Source organism: Halyomorpha halys, unplaced genomic scaffold (genome assembly GCF_000696795.3).
Source record: "Halyomorpha halys isolate HHAL.00 unplaced genomic scaffold, Hhal_1.1 Scaffold1437.1, whole genome shotgun sequence".
In the NCBI taxonomy this organism is placed as follows: Eukaryota; Metazoa; Arthropoda; class Insecta; order Hemiptera; family Pentatomidae; genus Halyomorpha; species Halyomorpha halys.
In genome coordinates, this window is record NW_027108996.1 from 281,589 (window position 1) to 293,705 (window position 12,117).

General features: G+C 28.2%; 1 protein-coding gene across 2 annotated transcripts in view; it reads right to left on the reverse strand.

Annotated features, from left to right (window-relative positions):
- The window catches only part of LOC106689722 (glucose dehydrogenase [FAD, quinone]), a 15,248-nt gene extending 7,374 nt beyond the window's left edge, over positions 1–7,874 (reverse strand). Inside the window, exons 1-4 of one of the 2 annotated variants that reach the window (XM_014434862.3) lie at positions 7,619–7,841; positions 6,373–6,533; positions 4,998–5,168; positions 239–2,071 (exon numbers count right to left, since the gene is read on the reverse strand). In XM_014434862.3, the coding sequence (XP_014290348.1) occupies positions 633–2,071; positions 4,998–5,168; positions 6,373–6,532 (1,770 nt within the window). In that variant the 5' untranslated portion in view covers position 6,533; positions 7,619–7,841 and the 3' untranslated portion in view covers positions 239–632. Of the gene's footprint in view, positions 1–238; positions 2,072–4,997; positions 5,169–6,372; positions 6,534–7,618 lie in introns of those variants that run through there. The other variant, XM_014434863.3, reaches the window with a different exon arrangement.
- Positions 7,875–12,117: the final 4,243 nt, after the last annotated feature.

Here is a 12,117-nt window from a genome sequence, read left to right on the forward strand (position 1 = left end):
ATTATAGCAATGCTGAAGACCTAAACATTATAGCAATGCTGAAGACCTAAACATTATAGCAATGCTGAAGACCTAAACATTTCGTGTATGAGTGCAAACAAATCGGGTCCAAGTTACTCCTTGGCGATTTCTAACTTTTATTTCTTCAACTATGAGTCAAGTAACTAGACTTGTTAAAACACATACACAATGTATAATTTGGAATCAACTTACAAATGTTTCGATTTATTCCACAGAATACAAATTTGTGTTAAGGTGAACATGGTGCAACTGCAGTTACCTTGTTTTACACCCACTTGGTAGTATCTATTGTCACGGTAGCAGGGTATTATCCTCAAAACTTAACAATCGATTTCCCACATCTTTTAATTTTGTCAGTTACCATGTTTATGACCAAATATCCCATATAAAGAATTATTTACCAACTATTTTCTGGACTGCCTTTATTGTGTTATTTGATTTTTAAAAATAATTCCATTGCTTCTCTTTTTAATTATATCCTTTATTCCAGCATATAACATTGAACAATTACACAGAAATTGTATGCACTAATCTAATAAAATATTCTTTACTGAGTTATCAAGGGTACCCTCCAGTACTAGAGTAGGTATCTCTCTTTCAGTGATTTAGAATTACTTTGTTGTCTGAGGGATTTGTGTTGGCTGGTTATAATAAGCTTTGATAATATCTGCTCCATGTTCAGCAATCATTATTACTGGAGCGTTTGTATTTCCTCCTGTTACAAACGGCATGATAGAAGCATCAATGACTCGTAAATTCTCGATACCGTGGACTTGAAGATTCGGATTGACAACAGCTTCTGTATCTGTGCTCGGCCCCATCTTACATGTCCCGACAGGGTGAAAGATGGTTGTCGTATAAGTTTTTATTACACAGTTGTAAAATTCATCACTGTAAGTAGTATAATTATTACAGAGGGTGAAAAACTGATCTTGAAAAACACTATTATATTTTTGCATTGCTGTCGAATTGGCTATTAAGGAAACATATTTTAGAGATTCCATTAATGTTTGTAAGTCCTGGGGTTCACTGAAGTAATTGGGGTCTATTAAAGGGTGTTGATAAGGGTCAGTAGATTGTAATGTGATCCTTCCACTGCTTTGTGGATGGATTACCAACCCAACACCAAACCAGATACTGTCATTATTTTCTAAATAACTAACATAAGAAGTAAAATGAATTTCAATATCTGGATAATCAATAGATGAATTTGCAAGAGTCGAATTGAGAAAAGCTATTGTTTCAATACCAACTGGTGATGTTAGTGGGCCGGTAGCGTTTGGTTGAGAGTATTCTAGTATAGCTTCTATATTCTCATAAGATGAGGCAGTAATTGCTACCGAAGGATTGGTTTTATAAAAAAGTGGAGCGCCAACATGATCTTGAAGATTGTAGCCAACGCTGAGGTTCTTAATCACAGGGATTCCAAATCTATTTAGTTCATTAGCAGGACCGACACCTGAAAGCATTAACAGCTGAGCTGAATTGATCGACCCCGCTGATATTATAACTTCTTTTTTAGCTGTTACATTTATTTGTTGGTTGTTTCTTACAAATGTGACACCTACAGCTTTGTTGTTCATAAAATTTATTTTAGTCACAAATGATCCTTCGGCAACATAAAGGTTAGTTCGATTCCTCACTGGTCTTAGAAATGCTTTTCCTGTCGAACATCTGGAACCATTTCTTAATGTTCCTTGTACTGGCATAAAACCAGTTTGATATTCTGCATTTATGTCTCGGATTTGAAAGCCTATCTCTTCTCCAGCTGCTAGATATCCACTGACAAGAGATGTTTGATAACTCAGATCTGAGACGGTCTGATAACCTCCAGTTGAATGGTATATTGTGTCCATTGCATATAGTGGATTCCTGTTATCCTCTGACAGGAGGAAGTATGGTAGAACTTCCTCATAAGACCAGCCAGGGTTTCCTAGAGCTGCCCAGCCATCATAATCTCTTCTATTACCTCTCACGTATGCCATAAAATTGAGTGTACTGCTTCCTCCTATAACTCTTCCTCTAGGCCAAGGACAAATCCCATCAGTTACTGGAACAGAATAAGATTTTCAATCAAGAGTAATCATGAGTCATGATTATAAAAGTTTTTTTTCTCTTTAAATTACAAGAAAATAAAAAAAGCGAAAACCATCTTCTTTGATTCTTGTATGTTCCCCATCACATGCTTCCTATAGTTTTCCTTGTCTTTTGATTGATGAAACAGTTAATTGAACATTTTGAGTTGAAAATGTCTCAAAAACAACTATTTACAAAAAATAGAAAACTTCAATTACAACACACCAATATATTTAAAGAAATATGTATGCAGTAATATGCTGTTCCTTAAAACAGATGGGAATATTTTGTAGTATTTTATATTTTTTTAAATTAAATTATTTTTTCATTATAAATAATATTAAATTATATTAATCGATTTAGTCCGCTAACTCATGTAATGAATGATCATACTCTGGTTTTAATAGGAAAATAATTTTATTGGTATGGAATTTATTAGTCTAAGAGGGTTAACTATTCTTCTTAAGGCATAAAACATAGTTCTTATAATGTTAAAAGTGTTGAGTGGCTGAGGATGGCATATCATTGGAAATGAAAGACGTGAAAGAGCTGGGAGAGAAAGAGAACCATACCTTCCGATTGATGGCTGCAAAGTTCAGTTGAAAATAATCATTTCTTTTCTTGCATATGTTTTTCTCTTCCTCTTATTTTCTGTAAAAAACTTTCCTAAAAGTTTTGTTACTAAATTGTTTCTTCTAAAAGTATAAGTGTATAATCATAAAGTAGTTCAAATATTAAATATGATTAAGAATAAAATACGTTAAATGGGCCCTGGATGTACGAGAACGTATAATGAAATCCCAATACTTTTGCATTGAAATAGCTCTGTTACTGAGAACGTTTAAACCTTTGTAATTGAGATTTGATTTCTTTGATTTTTTTCTATGTTTACCTCAACAATTGCGAATGTTACACTGTATCAGTTTTAATTATTAATCTCCTTCTTAGTCATAATTTCCAAAAATGTTACTATGGATAACTTTGCAATAGATATGGAGATAGTTTGCTCCAGTAAACCTGTCTTTATTTGTGGTCCTCCTAATTCTCCTAATATTTATTCTTATTCACTGATTCTTTTTAATTTTCAACATCCTTTCAATGCAATAGTACTTTCAAATCGATTAAAATAATCTTAGATCAATTAGAATATATATGTATATAATAATATATAAGATACATTTCGAATAGGTTTATATTGAACTCAATTTTACTTTTATAAGTTTTTAGTTGTTCTTTTCTTTGATGGAAACATCAAATTCTACCAGATAATGATTCTCAGGTGTTTATAATGAATTTTATAAAGTGTTGCAAAGTCTCTCTACCAACCCTTTGCAGAAATTTTGCTCACTTTTTATTCGAAAAATTAAATACATATGTATCAACTCTGTAAATTAGCAGTTTTAGCTTCTATTTCTACTCTAAGGAAGCTGATGCATGAATTTCAGACTTTTCTTACTCTATAAGTGTACAAAAAATGTACAGAATATGGTTTAAAGTAACCCACATAGACGCTACCTGATTTGATTTAATATAATTAACTGCCATCCTTATTTGGTTTAAGTTAACATTTTGATTAAGGCTTGAAGGCTGTGGTGGGCCAGCACCTTAAGGTGTCACCTTGGCATTCTCGAGTCAGAATCGAGGTCTTGGTCACTTAAAATTTATTTCATTGCAGATCCATCAAAGGATTGTTAAATAACAGAATAGTTAACATGTCTTTTCTGCTCAAGTTGAAGTACATAAGAATGTATATACAAATAGCAATTGTGGCTTCCATTTAATGCAATTGTAATCACCAGTCCTAACCTTAACATCAATAAGCGGACTGCCAGTTTATAGAGACATCTTTGTATCCTTACAACTTTGAATTAACTCATCAAATATGAATTCAGATGCCGGTAAATATTATAACATTCTGTTTCATAAATAAACAACCTAAGATCATAAATACAGTATTTAAATTAAACATTTAAATTATTTAGTGTGCGATCTATCTTTATCAGGTTATACTATGCATTATTTCAGTTTTTTATAATTGAAATTAGTTAGGTATTCTATCTATTTTAGCTGATTTCTAGCTATATTGCTTACATAATTTACTATTTCCTATCTTTTCCATAATCTATTTTTTTAAAAAAAGGCTCACTGTTATTTTAGGAACTTTCTTTATATGGTTCTGAAATTAGTTGATGTTAATCTTTTTTTTTCTAATTTATCAATTGTTACTACTGGATTTGCTTATGAAAAAAAACCTTTCAGAAGTTCTTTGACTAATTCAAAAGGTCAGCGTGTGCAAGGCAAGACTAAAATATCTATCTGACAGGAAAATTGTCAAATTATTGTACTTTCTTTTATTTAGTGTGACCCTTGCCAGGGATAATCTGTTTTTTGTTTTTATTTTTTTATTGTGGAAGCTTCTCTTTCTATATTAAATTCTCATAAAAAAGTATGTTGACTTGTGTTCATCAATCACTAAAAACTGTAAATCAAATATAGATTCTCCAGTCAAAATATGAAAAAAAAAATAATAATTTGATAACTGTTTAAGTATTATTTGTTAGTAAATCATTACAACAAAAATAAATGGCTTTACTTATTAATAAAAGTAGACATCAATTATAAAATGACATGATACTTTTCTAAAGTTTTTCTTTATATTATATTTTTTGTAATATAATAACGTGTTTTGAACAAATATTAGTAAAATAATCAAAATAGTTTAAGTAAGTACTTACCTTTTATTATTATTATTATTGAATGAATCACTTTTCTTACACACACATATCATTCAGATATATTAAATAGAAAAAAAATGTTCATATTGCTCATAAATATCTGACAATAGCTCTAGTGAATATTTCTGAGGTACATTCTAATTCTATATCTTAGTAAATGTTTACCCAAACATGCCCTCGCCTGTCTTGTCGTCGTATAATTCCAATTTAAAGACGAATTCCACAAAGTCACTGCCATCAATGGTGTATCACTTATGATGGTCTCTTCACCTCCTACTTCCAATAATAGTACAGTCCAATTGGAAATCTCTGTCAGCCTGTTTGCTAGTACACAGCCTATAAATAAGTGATTTATAGAACATTAGTTTTATTTAGTTGTTTTAAGTAATAATGATACTCATGTAATAGTGTTAATAATGAATAAATTTTGAGTTTTCCACATCTTGACAATTCATTGTATTATATAAAATTCTTCCTTGTCAACATGTCATAATAAAAATAGAATAATTTAAATTCATATATTATATTTGAACGTTTCAGTGATATTACGTGCCCCTCATAAGCATCGGAAATGTAAAAATTATATTTTTATATCATATAAGGTTCCAATTGCTTACATTTTTTTTAATATATCATGTGCATTTCTTTAAGTTTTATTGAATAAAGTCAATTTAATTAAAATTTAGCAAAAATGCTTTTCATTCCTAATATGTTCCATTATGTAGTATGAGGTAGACTAAATTAAATAAAACTAATTAAGCTTTATCAACTTTTTAATTCGACAAAATCATTAGTCCTGAATGGAAGGTTATTTTTTGATTTTATTTAATTGAAGGATAACATGTTTTCTGTTTGGGACTAACAATTTTGTCCAATTTTTTACTGGACAGAATACAAACAATTAACTAACAAAATGATTTAGTGGGGATTGCAAAGCTTAAAGTTTCATTAGGAATTGTGGGATAGGATTCATTATTAAATACTTTTATATCATTTAATCTGAAATATTTAATACATTGAATTCAGTAATTAAACTAGGTTAATTTTGGTTATTTAATATAATTTGACTCACTCAACTATGATTGGACAAATAAAGTACATAAGGAATTTTTGTTAAATTGATTTGATTTATTAGAACAGAAAGAAATGAATCAAGAGAAGATGGCTGGGGGGACACAAGATACACAAATTAGCATATTCTTTGTGGAATTGTAAGTTGTTGTGTATAACGTTTCTTCTTGAATTTCAGGCCTTCACCAAGGCTAAAAAACATAACGAGATAATAACCTTAATTCAGATTAAAATAAAAATAGAGAAACTAGAATAAATATTGATTTGGAACGAGATGGTTAGGGTTACGGACAAGAAATATAAAAATAATTTTGAACTATTTTTGTTTTTCTTAACCGAAACACTGATCATCTCCTTATAATTCACACATACTCTATCATCTATGTACAAAATTTTGATTTGATTTTTTTCTGTGAAATAGAATTAAAAATTACATTATTTAATAAAAAGAGATAAAAGTTAAGAATACCTGCACTTCCAGCGCCTACAATGATAAAGTCATATTGTTGAGATAGCTCTGGCGTTGGTACATTTATAGCACGGAGGTTAGGATCAATGGAGGGATAATTGTAATATGCAACACTTGCCATGAGGATTATGAAAAAGTTGACTATATTGGGCGGCTGCATGCTGTCGAAACATAAAAACTCTTAAGGAATAATATTGTTTTTACCTCTTAGCTTTCTATGATAAATTTAATTTTCTGTATTTTAATACAAAATATGAAAAAAAAAAATGAAAATATGTATTTATTCCATTAATTCTGTTCCCATTTTTCTTTATCTTTCAAATTAGCATATCTTGTTATATATTTGAACTGAAGAGGGCCTCGTTGTAGTTGACTATGAACTTTCTAGACTCAGGGTTGATTCCTAATTTCAAATTAATTAAAGGTACAACTTCAAAAATGAAATCTAGCCATTATTTGTGATTTTGCATTTAACTTGAGAAAACTTTTTTATGTTACTACCAGAGATATCCTTACTCATTTCTAATAAATTTTTTATAAAAGTTTTAACAGAGAGTTTTTATTTTGTCGATTCGACCCAAAAAGAGGATTTATGATTATAACTATGTTAAATCTTCCATTAAAATTTAAATTATATCTGGTAGTATAATTGCTTATTTAAATTATATATGGTAGCATAAATGGTTTGGTATTATTTGAAACATTGGTCCCTAAACTATCTCTATGACAAAAATTGCATTATTTTTCTATTTAGAAACTCTCCCCTTTAAAATGTTTATGTAATTTTTAAATTCAGGCTTGTTACAAAAATAATATTTTAATTTGGAACCATGAAATTGAAATTTAATAAATTTCTTTAAAATGTTTATTTGTCTTATAACATCAAGTTTTTATTATAACCATACTCACTATATTTATGGTAAATACTTATTCATTCCAAACTTTCTTTAAATTTATGATGTTTGGCAGAGCAAATGGTTTGTGATTGAGAAAATCTCTACTATCACAATCACAAAATGCCTATTTTGTCTATTGGTGGATTGATATTGTTCTATCTTAGTGAGGTTTTGATTGAATCTTTAATATAAATATTATTCTAACTAATTTTATTTTTTATATAAACAAATAAAATTTAATGCTTAAAGGTATTTAAACATATGCATGCACAAAATGCATTATAAACAAGCTGAACTGGTATTCATTACACTTTTAATTTCCAAAATATACATAGACATAAAGGACTTACGTATTAAAACTTATTGTAATGAGCCAACACAGATGGACAGTGGACTAGAATTTGCCGTTTTATTACAGTTATTCTCCTTCATGGGCGAAACTACTATTATGTTAAAGTTTTGGCCTCAGGAAATTTTTCGTATCTAGATTTATGACTTAGCATTTAGGTCAAGTGTGACTTCAAACCATAAATTAGATATAACCATTGCCAGTTTACGTACTTAAAGAATTTGAATTAGTATTACATGCAAAAATTCATTACCACTTATATTTCAACTTACCATAAATTCCTTTTTTACATTCAATTTTTTTTTTACTTTAGTGTTTTTTTATAAATTATTTTGTTGAGACAAGTTGTCTAGAGATATTTTGACCTTGGCTCATATCTTAAGTTCTTTCTGGTAAACATTGCTTTAAAAATGCATAATTTAGAATGTTGCGTTAAAAAATATAAAAACTCTAGACTTCAAATTCTCCTAATATACTGGTTTTTGTTCAATTATTGTTATAATATTTTAAAATATTTATACTTTAGTTTATTATAAAATTTGCACAATTTTATTTCATTTACTTTTGCATAATATATTTTTTTTTTTTATTAGAAAACTAGCATCAAGATCCTAACATAATGTTTAACAGAAGTTTAATTTGTAGTTTTTCTACCTAAGCTGATTAAATACTTAAATTTCTAAAACATTGTGTAATTGCTCTCTGTGTTCTTAAGATCTCACATCCATTAGGGAATGTAATATGATTATATAACCTCCATAATATAACATAATTCAAAACAATTATAAGTTGGTAGGATGGGATTTTAGTCAACTGTTCCTAAATTGAGTCTTTTTCCAAATTAACATTTTTGGTCTTGGATTATCACAAGATAAAATAATTTCTTCTAGAAACAATGAAATCATATGTTGTTTATTTATGATTATATGGAAAAACCCTTTTACCTTCTGATAATAAGGATCATTTATATTTCTTTATTCTGATTTCCAGATATTGGTGGAGATCAAAAGAGTGTTATAAGAATTTTTTATTTTACAAATAAACAATTTTCTCGTAATGGTCCCTGCAAAAGACATTACTGATGTCTTACATTGTTATAATTATTGAATAATTCTATATAAATTAAGTAAAAAGAAATAATCAAAATCAATTCTGGCATGGAAATGGAAAATGCTGTATCTGCCAAAAAACTAGTTTTGAGAAAAACAAAAAAAATAGGTAGCTGGTAGCTAATTTTTGTTCTAAAATTATGAAAAAATTACAGCTTTAGGAACTAAACCGCATCGTTCAAGATAGTTACTGCCAGTACCCTTAGTTATCCTTCAATTGGTGCTGTTTTCATCATTGATATCCTGTGAAAATCTTATTTTTTTGTATTTCCACCACTTCAATTAAATTAATGAATTAAAAGAAAAATTAGCAAATAAAATATTTATAGTAATAATAAAATAAATACGGAATTGATATCAGAATGTCATAAATAAGTTGGAGTTTCTACGTTATAAACCATTGCACTTTTAACTTTTGATAGTTTAGAATGAAATTTGGTAAAATGTTTTTTGATGAATTCATCTGTTTATTCCACTTGTAGGCCATGATGTAATTGACTATTTCTTATAAAACAGAGGACATTTACTGTGATTCATATAATCTTGTTTTAAAATGTCTATAATTTTTTTTGTTTTGTACAGGATGCTGTAACTCAGACAATAACCCTACATCAGTAATGGCTTTAATAAAAATTTGTTGTATAAATTTTGAATTTAAAAATGGTTGAACCTGGTTATCCGATAAGCAGGATACAGCATTGCCAATCTCGTGTAGGCTAGATTAGTTTAGTATTTACATGGCGATTCCAGGAAAGATGACAATTCAGATGAACCCCACGGGATCTTACTGCTTTGCTGATAGGATTTCTCTGTTAAGAGCGTGGGATGGAGGGCAGTTATTGTAACCCCCAATTTTTGATTACTTTAATCAAAATTATTTATAGTTAATAATCAAAATTGATGATTCTATGGTATCAAAAAAATGGTGGCTGTTCCAAAATGCTAAAAAAAAATTAATTTTTCGTTTGGAGCTCCATATCTTTAAAACTATCTAGAACACTAAAACAACCTATTAGAAAATCATTTAAAGTAGAGTAAATTTTCTAAAATATGAGTTCAAATAGAACTATTTATATATAATGCAAATTTCTGTTTGTAGTTATAAAAAACATCCGTTTATTCTCAACAGTTTTTTTTTTTTATTGATAGATTCTTGAAAATGGCTGAAACGTTGGAGTATTAAAATAATAAAAAAATTGTTGAGACTAAACGGATATTTTTTATAACGACTAAAACTATTTATGTTCAATACTTTCTAATATAAACTTTTTTAAAAAGCAACATTTCATTATGAAAAATCAGTAGTAACTGACTTTATTCTAAAAAAACTATTACAGTACAGATGTCTATTATCAAATTAAAGCTATTTTAATGTACCATAAATTAGTTTATAATGTTATCTTTGTTGGTGTAGTTATTTTTATGATATTTGCCAAAATAAATTCATGAGATGTTGATTTTAGTTGAGGAGAAGATGGTTGGGGGTGCGGTCAATGAAACACAAATAAGTATGACTAACTTATTTTAATGTGCCGACGTTTCGGCTAGAGTTTCTAGCCTTCTTCGGGGCTAAAAACAAAACAAGATAACAACCACAGTAAGTATAGAAAAATAAAAAATATAAAAGAAAGTATAAACAAAATAATTTTACACATACAATGAATAGTTTTACAAAATAGAATTAATAAAATTAAGTGATGAGAGAAGCGGGAAATAAAATGTAGACATGGGTAATTGAAAAAGCAGGTACAATAACTTACTTAAGGGAATGAAATAAAATTAAAGTTACATAATGCAAAGAAGTATGAACATATTAGTTATTATTAATTTAAAATTTAAATATGAAAAGAAAATGAAAATTGAGAGGAAGAAAATATATGTAACAATAATAGATGATTATTAATTAAATTAGATTAGATGATTATTAATAATCATATATTATTGTTACATATATTTTCTTCCTCTCAATTTTCATTTTCTTTTCATATTTAAATTTTAAATTAATAATAACTAATATGTTCATACTTCTTTGCATTATATAACTTTAATTTTATTTCATTTCCTTAAGTAAGTTATTGTACCCGCTTTTTCAATTACCTATGTCTACATTTTATTTCCCGCTTCTCTCATCACTTAATTTTATTAATTCTATTTTGTAAAACTATTCATTGTATGTGTAAAATTATTTTGTTTATACTTTCTTTTATATTTTTTATTTTTCTATACTTACTGTGGTTGTTATCTTGTTTTGTTTTTAGCCCCGAAGAAGGCAAGAAACTCTAGCCGAAACGTCGGCACATTAAAATAAGTTAGTCATACTTATTTGTGTTTCATTGACCGCACCCCCAACCATCTTCTCCTCATTTATTATCCACGGTCAACTATCTCTCATAATTAATTTTGATTTTTAGTTGTTCAAATAAAACTTTTGGTTTATGAAAAACTATATCTCAGGAACCATTAGACGTAAAAATGTCTGTTTGCACTAAAATTAAAGCTAGTTTAATGAACTATAAAGAAGTAAATTACATTTATCTTTGTAGAAGTAGTTGTTTTTATGATATTTGCAAAAATATTGATTTCTAGTTGTTAGGAAAACAATTTTATTTATGGTTATCTATATCTCGGGAACCATTAGATGTACAGATGTCTAGGGCTCTGTTTTAGAGAATTTCCTCTACTTTAATAATGTATGTAATGTAAAATAATGTGCTATGAAGATTTTTAGAGTTATTGGTAGTTTTGAGTATATGGAGCTCCAAATGAAAAATTAGTCAACATTTTAAGTTTTTCTAGAATAAAATTAACTTCAGGGACCCTGTATCTTCAATATTTACTGTATCACTTGTATAGTCTTAGTAAAAGCTGAACCATTTTCTGAAAGGAAATAACGCATATATAAAGACTGTAGAACAAGAATAATTTAAAAACTCAAGTTTTTAGATATTAGTATTTATTCCATTCATAACATTCTATTCCTTTAATCAGAGAACATGTCTATATGCTGGTGCACAAAACAAAATATATGTACTATACACATATAATCAATATCTTAATTTAAACAACTAAAACATTTTTTCCATGTAACATAGTACACAACTTTCATGATTATCAATTAACAGGACCAAATAATGGTCATTAGAAAATATCTGAGGGAAGCTTTGCTCAGCCAAATACAAAAATACATTATAATCCCATAGAAGAATAAATATATATATAGATACTACAATCATTTAAAAAAATAAGATAAAATAAAGATTTTAAAATAATTTAGCTATTGCATAAAACTCAAATTTCATGCTTACTTAAAAATATTTAAAATCATTACAGAAGCTCAATTTTTAAGTTTTAACACTCAGTGTGACAGGTGGATTTGAGGAACCCACAATGA